Genomic DNA, 14469 nt, shown 5'->3' with positions numbered 1-14469 from the left:
AAGAAAGACTCATCACAGTAGACCTGAGGGTTTTTCTAAGCTGCAGAGATACCCAAAGCTCATGCCATTGGCCTTGAATTTCCAAGATGTAGCTGGCAAGAGGAGATGTGGAAAATGTAGCACAAATACACTTACATAAATGACAGGAAAAAAATCAGATGAGAGTAACGCCCAGCTTGTCATTTGCTCTTCTCTTTTCTCTTTTCTCTTCTTTTCTTTTCTTTTCTTTTCTTTTCTTTTCTTTTCTTTTCTTTTCTTTTCTTTTCTTATGCCTTTGGAAATCCAGAAAGCTACCTTGTGGTGAAGTAGGAAGAAGGCAGAAGTCTCTAGACGGACTTGATACTAGATAGATTATAAAAATGGGTAACTCTAGCCACCTTGAGAAGGAGTCCTAAAAAAAATCTTGAGGTTATGGTTAAATGCCTCAAATCTGATACATGTTGCCAGAAAATAGATATATTATATCTATGAGGTAGTTAATCCCCTTAAAAATGTTTCTAATTTAAAAGCAATACAATGTCCACTTTGAGAAGATTTGAAGTATTTTTAAAAAATGCACATTTTCTTCCAGTCTCATATGTGTATATATGTATATACACATAAGTACATAAAACTTTGGATATGTTTGACATACTGATAATCATATATTATATATTATAACATTATGTGTTTTAAAATACTAATTTATTTCCGTGATTACAAAAGAATTCGTACGTATGGTAGAAATTTAGAGAAATGTAAATATCTGTAACGCCACTATGGGCCGAGGGTCTGTGCAGCTGGGCTCCAAAGATGACCTACCTCATCGGCCATGCCTCCCAGACCCACAGCTTCATGTCGTCCCCCTCCTGGAACTTGGGCTGGCCCTGTGACTCGTTTTTGATGGAGAAGATACTGTGGAAGTGACGCAGCAGGACTTCCAAGCCTCAGTCCCCGGGAGCAGCACATTCTCCTCCTGGGTCTCTCGGAGCACTTGGAATCCAGCTGCCATGCTGGGCAAAGCCAAACCCCCATGAAAGTGCTCCGGTGGACAGCACAGTGGAACGCTCTTTGCCGACAACCAGCGGCAACTGCTGGCAGCATGAGTAATAGGGCCGTCCAGCCTGGCCCAGCCTTTTGGCCGACGGCAGCCTCCGCCGCTGTTTTTACTGTCCCCACAAGAGAGACCCCCTGTGAAAACCGCCCAGTAGGCGTCGTTGAGCCACGGAACCACGAGGGATAAGCATAGACTGAAGACGCTAACTTTTGGGGTGGTTTGTTATCAGCAACAGATACAGTGGCATGGGTGTGGGCGGACTTCGAAGTAAACCTGTTTAAAGGGACTCAGACTCTAGAAGCACTTAACCTGACATGTGCATTCCTGCTCTGTCACTCACTAGCTGTAGGACTTTGGGTGAGTTCTTTGGTTACTATAAACCTTCGTTCTCTACATTTGTTAAATGGAAACTGGGAGATTTAAAAGTATTCTTGTGTGTGGCACGTAGTAGGTACTAAACCAATGTGAGTTTCGTATGTAATATTTATCACCATGAACAATGGTCATGAGGAATGTTGGAAACAGCAGTGGCAGTGGGGGCAGCAGAGAATGTATCATGAAAGTGCTACTATATTTGCAATTTTTGAGGCTAAGAACAATGTCCTTCATTTCTGAACCTCTTCCACACTGTCCTAGCACTTGGCACACAGTGGGGACTTTATGGCTTGCTTGGCTTGGCACAGCGGAGGTCAACGGAGCGAGTCCTGTCTTCTGTGCCTGATCTATTTATCTTGTGCTCTTCTGAGAACAAGCTGCTAGGTTATGAGTGAGGGAAAAGGGCCACCTCTGTTCAGAATCATGGGTGGCAGATCCGAGAAGGGTCTGGGAGGTCATCTGTCCTAAGCCTCCCGTCTCTATAGTCTGGGAGAACCGATGCCCAGATGGGAGTGGCTTGCTCACGGCTGGGTGTAAGGCAGAGTCAGACCCGTGAGCCAGGCCTCTACCCCACGCCCTGTCTACTCACACTTGCCTAAATTTCCTGAAGTCACATTTCATTAAAGAAGGTAGAGCCTGTGCCTCATTTGTTTTACAAAACAGAGGAAAGCCGGGGTGGGGTGGTGTTGCCTTCTGAAACTCTCTGTGATACTTGCTTCTCTCTTCAATTATTTTTGTGAGAATGCTCAAGGGCCCTCTAGCCTGGTGCTGCTGGAGGTTTTTCAAGAGGGTCATTGTCCCCCAGCCCCCTAACCCCCCAGGTGCTTGGAAGATGGACCTAAAGTCCCAACGACCCCAACCCTGATGCTTCCAGTCAGGGAAGAATTTGCTTGGCACGACCTGCCATAAATGGGGATGCCAGCAAGTTCTTCTTTACAGTAGGATGCCAGTTAATAAACCCAGAGGGAAAGAAGGCATTCGGTGGTAACCATTATAGTAATCCTTTATTCAGATGAGAAGAGTCAATGGATGCTGAGCCAGAGCAGGCACAAATTTGTTCAGGAAGAGGATATTTTCATAGTCCCGAAATGTTTCCCCCATAATGCTATTGTTGTAGAGAACAAATGGTAACTTCACAATGATCAAAATTAACATCATTGATAATGGGCCAGATTGACCTGCTGTGCCTCTGATGTGATCGAGCAAGAACACAGCCTTGCTTCTGTGCTGTTCTTGACAAAGATGCATAATTTGAATCTGATCGCGAGGAAACATTAGACAAATGCGCATCGAGGGGGCTTTACAAAATATTTGGCCTGTACTCCTCAGATTGTCCTAGGCCATGGCAGTTGAGGAAAGGCTGCGGAACTCCTTCAGGTGGAAGAGACCGGACCACTGTATGTCATCCACAGATTTTGTTTTTGGACAATTGGCAAATTTCGAATGGGGCTATAGATTAAATGGCAGTGATGTATTAGTGTTAATCTCCTGGGCCTGGTGGTTGTACTGTCATGAGAGTGGCCTTCATTCCTAGGAAATACATACTGAAATATTTTAGAGCCTAAATTCTCTCTCTCTCTTTTTTTTTTTTTTGCTATCATCGGCAATTATGTCAGTTTGGCATTCTATTTTATGTCTTTAATTTAAAATTAAAACAAATAACTTAACCTTTACTTAATTAAAAAATAGAAACTAGTTGATTAAATGAAATTAAAATTTAATTGAAACAGGCAAATGAATTAATTAGTGCTTAGGTACAGTTTGGTAGACAGAATCTTTTCTACTGTAGAATCTGGAACGCGAACAAGTTAGAAAGAGGGTTTCTTGAGTGCCCTCTCCATGGGCAGGCAGATTTGTCTTTTAAATGGAAGTTAGAATGGAGCCTTGTGACCTCTCCCTGTTCTTGGGTAATTCTTAGTAGCCAGCAGACTCAGGCTCCTGTGGGGTTCCCCTTAACCTTGGTAAACAGGGATGAAAGCATTGAAATGCAGACTGTCTTGGTGGGAGAACCCATAAAATGAAGACAATAAACCCTACATTTAAGGATTAAATGAGGTGAAATACATAAAAATACCTAGCTCAGAATCTGGCCGTTGGAACCTCATTTTATAGGTGATGATAGATAGTTCACTTTCTTTCTTTCTTTTTTTTAATGTAGCATAAGAATCAGTAAAATAACATGACATTTTGGCAAGAGGCCTGGCTCAGGAGACAGGAAGCCTGAAGAGCTATTTGACCATTGGCCAAGTCCGTCTGCAAACCGTCACGGGGCCACAGGTGCTGCTCCTGAAAAGATTAAAACCATATTTTTTTCTCCTGATGCAGAAGGTAAGGGAATGGGTAGGTCTTCACATATAAATCTCAGAAAGGTATTCTGGGTTCCTACTATGAGAAACTGGTTTTTCTCTGTGAAAGTTGTCGTGCTGTGGATTTCTGGGCACAAGGAATGATGGAGGGCCACTCTCCCTTCGGCTGCCCCACAGTCCTGGGAGAACTCGCTTATGTTGCCGAGGGCAGCCTTTTTCTCCTGGGGGGGGGGGGGGAAGTTGGCAGTTTTCCGCCTGATTGCACTTACCCTCCTTGTGCAAACTTCTCAGTAGTGCATGCCACTGTCATGGTCGCAGGTCCTTCTGCTGTGCACAGCTGGAGAGGGGGCAGAAGGCGAGCTGGGCCTCTGAGGGTGGGCTGCAGGACCCCACTGAGGGAAGGATGAGTCTGCTGGGTGAAAAGGACTCGGGAAGTTCAGCCGCAGGAAAGAGGAAAGGATTCCCCGTTCATACCAGGAAGAATGGCCAAAATACAATTTTTCTTAGTGACGTGGAAGAGAGGGCCAAGGTGCCAGCCAAACTGTCTGTGCTTGCATCGGTGTTGTCATCAGGGACCCTTGGTCAGTGTCCTGGCCTAGCACACCACCAGGCAGTGTGCATGGAGTGTGCATTCAGCGCCAGGATGGAACAGCATGCTGGCCACACGAGAGGCCTGTCGCCAGAAACAGCGTTAAGCGGTGGCAGCCGTCCTTGCACAGGCGCCCCCGAGGAGGCATGGTGCTCACAGAACTCCCATGGCATTACAGAGACCGTTTGGGGATTATGATCCTGCTCGGAGGGTCTGCCCAGCTCTCTGGGCTCTGGCATGGTTCACCTTACTAGTGACCATGTCTGGATTCCAAGAGACACGTCGGGACACCAGGTGGAGAGCCATGCTGGAAGGGAAGTGTGAGGCCGGCGAGGGAGGACAGGAGTCCTTCAGGGTGGCAGCCCAGGACCAGCGGGCACAGCCTCAGTGGTAGGCCAGCGAGGAGCAGGTGAGGGCTGAGCAGAGGTCTGGAAGGTGAGTGGACAGGAGTGCCAGCAGGAGCATGCCAGCGGCTCTGCTGCGGTGAGAGGACTTTGTGAACAAGAAAGGAGTATGTGGACATGGGTCAGACGACTTGCTCCTGGTTCCTATTTTGCCATTATTGACTGTGTGACCTTAGCAAAACTTAATCCTCTGGGCCTCTATTTCTTCATCTGTCGAGTGGGTGGAATTACTACGTGCCAGCTGTGGAAGGACTGCTAGCTAGTTGCCGCTGTCTGTCTGTTCTCCTTTTTCATTTATGAGCGAATCCCATTTATTTGGGAGCAGCATTATGCCCAGTAAATGCATTAATTTCACAGCTTCCCTTGCAGCTAGGTGTGGCCATGTGACTAAAATAGGGCCTTCCAGGAGGGTTGTTGAGAGGGTCTGCCTTATTGCAGGGGACAAGGGGAGGAGACCTTTCCCTTTCTTCCTTCTTGTTGTCGGGATGCAGCCAGGTCGATGGGAGCCCCAGTAGCTGTCTTGCACCATTCAGTGACCTTGAGAATGGAAACCAGACGTAGGATAACAGAATGGAAAGATAGAAGGGGCTGGGACCTTTGATAGCTTTACAAAGCAGCCCTATAATCCCTGGATGACTTCGCTTTGGCCTTATGTGTTATTCAGACCATGGTTACTTGACATCTTCTGTTATAGCACCTGGACCCTGGAGGGTTGTTGAAAGGTTTAAATGAGCTGAAGCATAGCCAAGAGTTTTGTGAGTTGGGAATGCACTTTGAACATTGCTAGGTGCTGTAAAAATATAAGCAATCAGTCCTGTTGTTGCCATTGTCATTTGCGGAAGCCTAAGGGGCAGGGCTGCGGTGGACAGGCCCTGACAAGCTGGCTGGGCCAGAGGCACGAGTGTGTGGCAGAGCAGAGCATGGGGATGGGGAGCTGCTTGGTTAGTTTTCCTGATTTTACAGTGAATCCACAAGGGTGACCTGGGTTCAAATGCTGGGAAAGAGGGAGAGCGTGTTTGGGGGAGGTAGAAGAGAGGGCAGGGGAGATTAGAAACAGGAGCCTGCACAATTCCAATAAAGAACCTCAGAGTGAGCAATTTGGAAAGTTGATCTGTGACCGTCCGGGCAGACCCATGGTAACCGCATCACTATTTTCAGAAAACACCTGTTAATTCTATGCAGAGAAGATAGTTTGCTACAGCTGCCATCCCCAGGGGTCTGTGAGAAAAGCCCGCTGGTGAAGAGCAGAGACCAGGCGTCAGTCTCAGGGTCGGTGAACAAAGTGAGAATGCGGCCGTGCCCCAAATAGGAAGCAGGGCAGATAAAGAATAAAATCTCTAGCAGACCCCAGGGAGCTATAAGCTGTGGAGAGGTCAGCAGGGGCCATGGACATCTACGCCGTAGAAATGAAAGAAAGGGGGCTATTCTGCTTTCCAGATCTAAAACCCAGTTTCCTCTGCAGATTGAAATTCACAAAGAAGTGCCTGAGCTGTAATTTCATCCTGGCAATAGAAGCGAGAGGAAAATGGAGACCAGGTGTTGTATGTGTTGTCGTATATTATATACGTCCCTGAAGTTCTTCAGCCAAGTTGGAAATAAATTCTGTCCTATCCTAAAGGATATGATTTATGTACCTAGTCACCGAAGGCACGAGGGGGGAGGGAGGAGGTGCATGTTACACTGGTGCTGAAGCAAAAACTGTCTTCTCATAATAATTTGTTTTGTTTTTGTCCACAAAACAGGAGCTGATGGTTATAAAGAATGTGAGAGCCGGCCCATAGCTCACAGTCAGTTTTCCCTGCTTAATTTTGAGGGGGGGCGAGGAGGGCTGGAAGAAAGAATTTGTTGTATAGCTAATACATAAAACTGACTGTGGTCATTAATTTCAACCCCTTGGCCCCCAAACCTTTTACCAGAGCTGCTAACAGGTTGTATAAATCACTCTTAGGAACTCCATTTCCTCCCTTCCCTGGCTCAGAGGCAGGGGCCGGCTGCTGACGTGAAAACAGAGCAGCCCAGGGAGAGGCAGACCCGAGCCTGCTGTGTCCGTGGCCATCCAGGGGCCAGCGGGTAGGGTAGCGTGGGGGTGAAGAGCAAGCGTGGGCTTTAGAGCCCAGCAGATTCCATGTGAGTCTCAGCCCCAGCTCCACCCCTTGCCAGCTGTGTGATCCTGGTTACCGTACTTCATCTCATTCGTCAAGCAGAAGCAATCATGCCAATCTCGGCGTGTTTGGATGCTTACATGAATATAATAATACATTTTATACAGGTTGGCTATTGTCATTGAAAACTTCCTTTCAACTTTTGTGGCACAAAACCCCTTTTTTCCTGACATTTCTCCACTGGTCTCCACTCGATGAAAGGGAACCCCAGGAGTTTTCCAGCCTACCGGTGGTAGGGGTCTTGAGGGAGGTGGTTATGGGAAGTGGAAGCCCCTTCTCTGCCCACGGAAGTCCCAGTCAGCACGCCAGGGTGGCCTGGAGCTGTCTGATGTTTTCACCCTTGATGTGGCAGCCTTTCTTGTGTTTAAAGATAGGGGGGTTTTAAAAGGGACTCGGGGATGTCTGAAGTCTTTTCTCGGAAACCCCTGTGTGATGGATCCAACACGCTATCAAGTGAGGAAGTCTGTGATCTCAACTCTGACGCTTCTTCGCTAGGTTGCCTTAGACAAGTTGCCCGAACTCTCTGAGCCTCAGGTTTCTCATCCAAACACAGGAGGTACTAAGGCCCACCCAGCAGAGGTGTGCGCAAGTTCATGAGGCGGGTCAGCACGTGGAAGACCCTGTCCTGGGCGTGGCACACACACCCCCTCTCTCTGCTCCTAGGGAGGCCCATTGGCTGACCAGGCTGGAGGAGCCCCAGAAGTCTGTACCCAAGGCCTTGGGCCCTTGGTGTGCTCCACCGTGCCGCTTGGTGGCAGCTTCCCCCATAGTTAGCGAACTGTCCTGCTGCCGGGCCTTACATGGTGGAGGGAGTGGAGAAGGGGGCTTTGAAGGCACAGGGAAAAGTCCAGCTGGGAAATAACCCAAGATCTCTGTAGGAACTGAGAACCACCACAGCCCATTCCAAGTGCAGATGCCCTTGGGGACACAGCTGGGGTCTGTGCGTTGTGCTGGTGGGTCTACCTGACAGCCCGAGACCCTGTGGCAGGAAAAGCCAGTCTGCTGTGGCTGCATGGCGCATCAGGACTGGGCCTGTCCCTTGGGCCTCAAAACAGCTTCTCCTGGGCCCTGGGCCTCTTACAGTTAGAGGAGGTCTCTAAGGCAACCGTTCAGGTGCCCTTCAGCTCCTGCAAGCCAGAAGTCCTGCCCAACAGCAACGAAGAGGCCCCAGAGGCTAATAAAGCAGGTGACACGTTGCTGCCGTATTTCCAGGCGGACGGTGAGAAATCGGGCTTGCTTTCCGAGCAGCCATGTCCAGATTCTCAGCCTCTGACACCTCACGGAGCCCGGGTTGTCACAGTGTCCCCTTCTCCCTTCTCCCTGTCCTGGTTCATGGAAAGCTAGCTCTGGTGTTCTGAGCTGAAAGCTTTCTGATGTGTTATAAATATTTATCTCTGGGAAGCTCTGACGCTCTTTCAAGACAGAAAGGGAAAGAAGGTGCTTGCATGGTTGATCTGCCCCTCAGAGAAGGCCTGTTTGTTGTCCAGGGTGGGAGGCCCAGGGCTTACCCAAGCATGTCTGTCTTGTCATAATTTCCTGGTCTCTTTTGTTGTGTGGTGTTTATGCGTGTAAAGATGCATCTACCAGGAAATGTTTCTGGGGATAGGAGAAGGCGGGGAGAGGAGAGGAAGCTTCTTTCCCCCTTTTGTTTGTTTTTGGCTATCATTAATTACTCACTCTGGGTTGTAATTCCATCCATGGTCAGATGACATGCCTTGGGACTGGTTTAATTGGAGGCTGAAGACGAGCTGTCTCAAGCCTTTCCACAGGGGAATGTTGACTTGGGAAGCTCCCAGCTGGTTCTGAGGCCACGCGTGTTGCCTTCTCTAATGACTGGTGCTGAGGAGCGGCCCCATGGCCCCGCCAGGTTGGTGCTCAGGGCCTCAGGCAGCAGCATCCAGGCTGGGCCTCCCGAACCCTGAGAACACGCACCTGGACAGTCAGGAACTTCCTCGGTGCTGTCCAGGGCCAGGGTGGTCATAGGTGATAACGGGGTCTCTAGGTCCTGAAAGCTGCATCTTTAGCCAGAACTTTTAGTCTTGTCTTTCCTTTTCCAACTTGTTAGAAACAAGTGGCGCCGTTTTGTAAGCCTGAAACTGGAGTGTGAGAGGGTGAGGTGAGCAGATGTGGCCTCTTGTGAAGATGGTGCCACACTTTTTACTTTACCCGCTGGAGTTGAAGTTCAAGAGGAAATATGTCTCAGACTTAGATTCTTAGCGTCTTTTCCCACTTTGGTTGTCCTACATCAGTGGCTCCCGTCTTATGGTCAGACATTTATCAGTCCTGTGGTTGGGGGTTTCAGCCAGGACCCCGGAACCACCGTTCTTCCATTTCCGGAAATGGCCCGGCTCAGCCTGCCCGATCTCTTGCCCAACTACCGTCCCGCATGGAAAGCAGTGTTTAAAGCTCTGAGTGCTGACCCGTGAAGTGACACTGCTGGGAGCTCCTCTGCATTCTGTCATCTCCCGAGGGGCCTGGCCAGCCAGTGTCAGCACTGGCGCTCATCCGAGGACAATGCCCCGCACAAAGGTGTTCCTCAAATACCTGGATGCCCACACAGGACTCTTCCTAACACATGGGCCAGCTTCCTTCTACCTGAGAAAATGACACACTTCACTTCTTGTTTTTGTGATTAAACACATACATGGCAAGATTTGTAAGTTTGAGGGGCTGATTGGAAGAACCCTCATCCAGCTAACTGGACGTCACAGCACCATGTTTCCAGGAATGTACAGGTCCACCCAGAACAGAAGATGGCTTGGGGGGGGCGCTGAAGGGGGGACAGTATTTTACCACTGGTTGTCGTTCTCATACCAGGCACTGAGCTTGTGTCTCCGAGGGTGGTTCCTGGGTGTGAAGTCTGGCTCCTGCCCCCCTTTGAATGTTGTACAGCTCAAGGTGTGTTCTTAGAGAAATGTAAAGATTTGTTGGTTTTGTTTGTTTTCTAACATCCCTGCCTGCTGTTAATGAGAGACTATGGAGAGCACTTTCCCCAAAACTGGCACACAGTATGTGGATCACGGAGATGTCTTCTTTCTTAGCTGCTACTGTTCGTCTTCAGGTTCACGTTTTCACGGTGTGATATGCAGGTCCTCCATGAGCTCCTTGTACTGGGTGCCTGGCAAGTCTTGTACACAGCCCTTTGGGCTGTATTATTTTGGCCACAATATTTCCTGCTCTTGAGGAGTTTATGGCCCATGTTGGGAGTGGGTAGTGGCAGGGGGGTGCCGACCGACATGAGAGCATTAGCTAGACAATCAGAAGACCTGAGTTCTGGGATCAGCTTTGCCACTTAGCTCAACAGTGTGACCCCTGACAAGGCCCACTTCTTCTTTGGTCCTCAGTTTCCCCATCTGTATAATGGGTAGATTGGCTCTTCCTTCAGATCTGTTATCCTAGATTCATTCTGTCCTCTGTTTTTTTAATCATTTTCTCATGGGATTCTGGCATGGTAGGCATTCAACCAGCCTGGGTGCTGGCTATTGTTTTGAGTTTTATAAATGTCTGACCTTTTTATGAGACATTCTTCCCCATGCTTTATAGATCTCATCTCTTTGCTTTGAAGTCAATTCTGTCACTCACTTATTCCTTAAATCTCAGTGGTCCTAAGTGCTGTCATTACAGCTGTCCTCCAACCAGCATCCTCTCTGGACCATCATTGTGGCTGTCCCTGCCATGTACCAGTCTTATCTCATCCTCAGAAGAGCCTATCAGGATAATGCCCCCCCGCCAATGTAGTTCCTGCAGAGAGAGGACTACAGCAAGGACCAGAGGCCAGATGAATAGGGCCCTTTAAGAGAATCTCACCCTAATCACTTCCAGCCTTCCTGGTAGGCGTCTTCCTCTTTCCAGCAGCCACATTTACAACTTGGCATCTTACTTCATAATTACATAAGAGAACCATCTGGACAGATGCCCGCACGATACCGCAGGTTGCACGGAGGGCTGTCGGCTCCCAGAATAGAAGGGAGTATCCTCCGGCCTCAGCCTGAAAGGTGGTAACTGGGCCAGTCCTTTCACATTGGTGTGAAGCAGTCAATGCCTTCCTAGCCAGTTCACCTCATTTAGTGAGGTCCCTCTTGAAAGAAGTATCAGCACCTTTTAGCAAAATAAGGTACTTTACAAACGAGGAGTTATAAAGCTATGAAGGCATCTCAAATTCCTGTGTCTCAGGGCTGCACATGACCTTTTCCAGGTTCACTCCCAGCCAGTCCCTACAGGGCAGGGAAGGTGCTCAGATTTATTGATGGGCTGTTTAAGACGAGGCCAGGGTTCTGCCCAAATGAAGGAGCTGGATCTCTTCAGGAGACCTCTGATGTCCCCAAACTCTGCCCTCCCAGCCCATTCCCGCCCTCAAGGAGCACTCTCTCTGGCCAAGGTGGCAAGGCTGGCACACCGGTGTCAGTGCACATGACCTTGACCAGGGCCCATCCGGGCGGGCAGGTAAGGAGGCATTTGGGCTGCTCCTCGTAGAGTAGTTTGGAGTTACGTGACCTTGAAAGACCAGGGAGTACACATAGCACATGGTAGGCTTTCGAGGAAGACGACCGGCTGCCTGACTGGCCTCTCCGCTGCTGGGAGTTTCTTTAGCTCTAGCGAAACTGTTTGCATGTAGAGGACTTCCCTTAAATTCCACATCTGGCTGGCTTGTTGCTCTGCTTTTAGGCTGTCAAGGCCCTTGACACTTCTGTGTGCCCCTGTGTGGGTGGCACGGGTGCCGACCTGCCTTCTGGGAGCTTCTCTCTGATCAGAGGGGCATCAGGCTCTGATGGAAAGGGAGTGCTGGGCTTTCACATGCACCAGACCAAGGTTCAGATCCCAGCTCTAGCACTTACTTGTTGTAGGAACTTGGGCTATGGTTTTGAACTTTTCTAAGCCTGTTTGTTCATTGGAACATAGGAATAACTCAGCCTCTTGGGTGGTTAGGACAAATAAGCCCGTGCCTGTGCAATGTTGGGCACTTAAAAACCACTCACAGAAACGGTGCTTCCCTGTGGCTGTCATTCGTGTCATTGAAAGTACCCCCCCCCCCGGGGGCCATGAGGATGACATTTCCCCTTCCTCCATGGCCCAGTCAATACTACAGAAGTACCACCATACATCCTTGAGGCCTCCCCATCTTTTGGCCAAACGCCTTTGTCCCTCTCCACCCCTTCGTCGACAGAAGCTATGATGATGTGCTTTCTCTCCTTGGGATGACAATGGTGCCCTCCTGTCCCTGTCTCATTAGTGCTCCTGTCTGTTGTGTGTAGGAGCCGTCTGAGACCCTGGACGTGGGAGCTTGGGAGACAGGAGGTGGCCAGAAAGAAAAGAAAAATGGCTGGAGGGGATGTGTGTGCTGTGGGTCCTCCCCACCATGGCTTCTTGATGGCTACAACTCTCATTCTGAGACATTTTCTCCTGGGACACGGTGTTCTTCTCTAAGGTCACCATTGGGTTCCTTCTCTCTGTTCCCCAGGGCCGCCTCTGGGAGCAGCAGGTGCCCTGAGGCTCTGTCCTGTGGCCTGTCCCTATTCTCCACTCCTGGTGGAGGGCAGCTTTCTGGGAGACAGCGAAGTCACCACAAGGGCTTGCTGACCCCCAGACCCCCGAGTCATCACCTTTCCTGGTCTCTCGGTTGGGGTGGTTGTTATTGCTGTTTTTAGTGCAGGAGGGCGAGCAGCAGTTTTATTACCCATTGGCGTGTGGTGGTGGGCAGCGTGAAGCCAGGCAGGCAGCAGTGTCCACAGGGCTGGGTGAGCCCATTTCCCTGCAATGCCTTCCCGTAGGGCCAGAGAAGCCTGGCTCTGGTGCCCCTTCACTTTCCTCTGGCCTGGGCTGCTGGGTTGTCACCTAGTGTCATTTATTTTTTTCAAAACATTCACGTCAGACGTCAACTCATGTTCTTTTTCTGTGCCACAAAGGAAAAGAGAACAAGAACAAATGAATCAGTTTTTCTGGAATCATAAGCTGTGATTTCTTCATAAACGAATTTAGAGAATGCCTATTGAATTCCACAAACATTCCTGAGTGTTTCCTGACCGCCAAGGCCTTCAGTATGAGTGGGTGGAGGCCGAGATGCCAGAGATAGGGTCCCTGTCTTCAGAGGGCTTCCCCGGACAGCCTGTCCTAGACAGCCGTCGTGCCCCGGGGAGCACCTAATGTTGGGTGTCTGTGAGTATCGCTTTGCCTCAGCTGTCCACCCCTGCCCAGATGTCAAGGTCCAGCCCTTGTCTCCCTCCTCCATGAAGTCTCCCTTGACTGCCTCAGGCATCTGTGAATTCCCTACTCTCCAAACCCTGGCTTCCTGCAGTGCTCTGCAGCCTGAATACAAGAGGTTTCCCATCTGTCATCTCATCTTCCTGGCATCACTCATGGGGTCCATTGTATCACCCCCACTTTAACAAATGGGATGGCTAAGATTTAGAGAAGTAATTTTCCCAGGGTCACAGAGCTAGGCAGCAGCAAACCTGGACCTTGCGCTTGTGTGTCCCGAGTCCCACCTCAGGCCTCCTCCTCAGTTCGGAGCACTTTCTCTCCCGCATCATTGACCCCTAGCACCCCCTCCTTGGAGCCCCTGCAGCCCCTCGCATTTCATGCCTACACTAGTTCCTTCCTTCTTGTTTCAGTCACCTGTGTGTCACTCCTGGTGGGGGGCAGGGCAGGGGCCCCGGGCAGCTGGGTCTGGTCCCCTGCTGCCACTGTGACACAGGAGCTGAGCCAGGCTTGGGGTGGGGTGGGGGGCGCGGGTAAGGAGCCGGTGCCTCCCACCTCCCTCCTCCCTCCTCCTTCCTCACTCTGAATTATCTGGAGGCAACGGAAGCAAACAGCACTTATGTGCCAGGTAATTGTGAGACTCAGTTTGTCTAATTATAGCTCACTTTGTCTCTCAGACCGTGGAATAAAAACATAACAGTGTCCGAGGTCTTTCAGCTGCTCTGTCGGCATCCGGCACACATCGAGGTTTGAGAATGTACTAATGAGGGCGGGTGTCCAGCCCTCTCTCCTGTGGGTCACTTACCACCTGTGTCCCACAGAGAAACACCTATATGCTTTGAGTTTTCAGTAGGGTGTCCCCATAACATATCATCCAAACTGGTTCCTTTTGAGAGTGCAGGGGTGTGCTGTTGAAAATTCCTCCAGGACAGGGAGCCTGAAGTAGAGCGTATGGTCACCTCGTTCGAAACAACGTGCATGTCTGCGAGTGGAAGGAAAGGCGGGGCGGTTGTTTATGGAGACTTTGGTGCAGAGCGGGTTGCTGGCGGATGAAGGGCCTTTGTTTCCGGTGGTAACTTTGCCCCATGCAGTGACTGCAAGAATGATCTGGTACCTGTCTCTGCACCCTCCACTCATTCTCTGTCCGTGTCTGAGCCTCCCAGGATGTGTGTCTGTGTCTTATTGTTTTCTTTCTCTTTCCTCCAGAGATCCTGCGGATAATTCAGCTGGACCTAGACCTGAAGTACAAGACCAACATCCGGGAATTGTTTGAGGAGTTTGACAATTTCCTGCCAGGTGCCATCATTGGCATAGCGAGGGAAATGCAGCCAGTGTACAGGTACGTGGCCGTGGAGGGGAATGTGGCGTCCAGGACTCTCTCCCCCCCTCATCTCCTTACCCC

At 49.9% G+C, this 14469-nt stretch overlaps 1 protein-coding gene across 2 annotated transcripts in view; it reads left to right on the top strand.

The window, feature by feature from the left end:
- The window catches only part of XXYLT1 (xyloside xylosyltransferase 1), a 166009-nt gene that overhangs the window by 76205 nt on the left and 75335 nt on the right, over nt 1–14469 (top strand). For both annotated transcript variants that reach the window (XM_026496180.4, XM_044383136.3), the window contains exon 3: nt 14274–14406. In XM_026496180.4, coding sequence (XP_026351965.1) covers nt 14274–14406 — 133 coding nt within the window. The remainder of the gene's footprint in view (nt 1–14273; nt 14407–14469) is intronic.

The sequence above is a fragment of the Ursus arctos genome, unplaced genomic scaffold, assembly GCF_023065955.2.
Source record: "Ursus arctos isolate Adak ecotype North America unplaced genomic scaffold, UrsArc2.0 scaffold_4, whole genome shotgun sequence".
Lineage (NCBI taxonomy): Eukaryota > Metazoa > Chordata > Mammalia > Carnivora > Ursidae > Ursus > Ursus arctos.
This window is presented reverse-complemented; position numbering and strand designations above follow the sequence as displayed.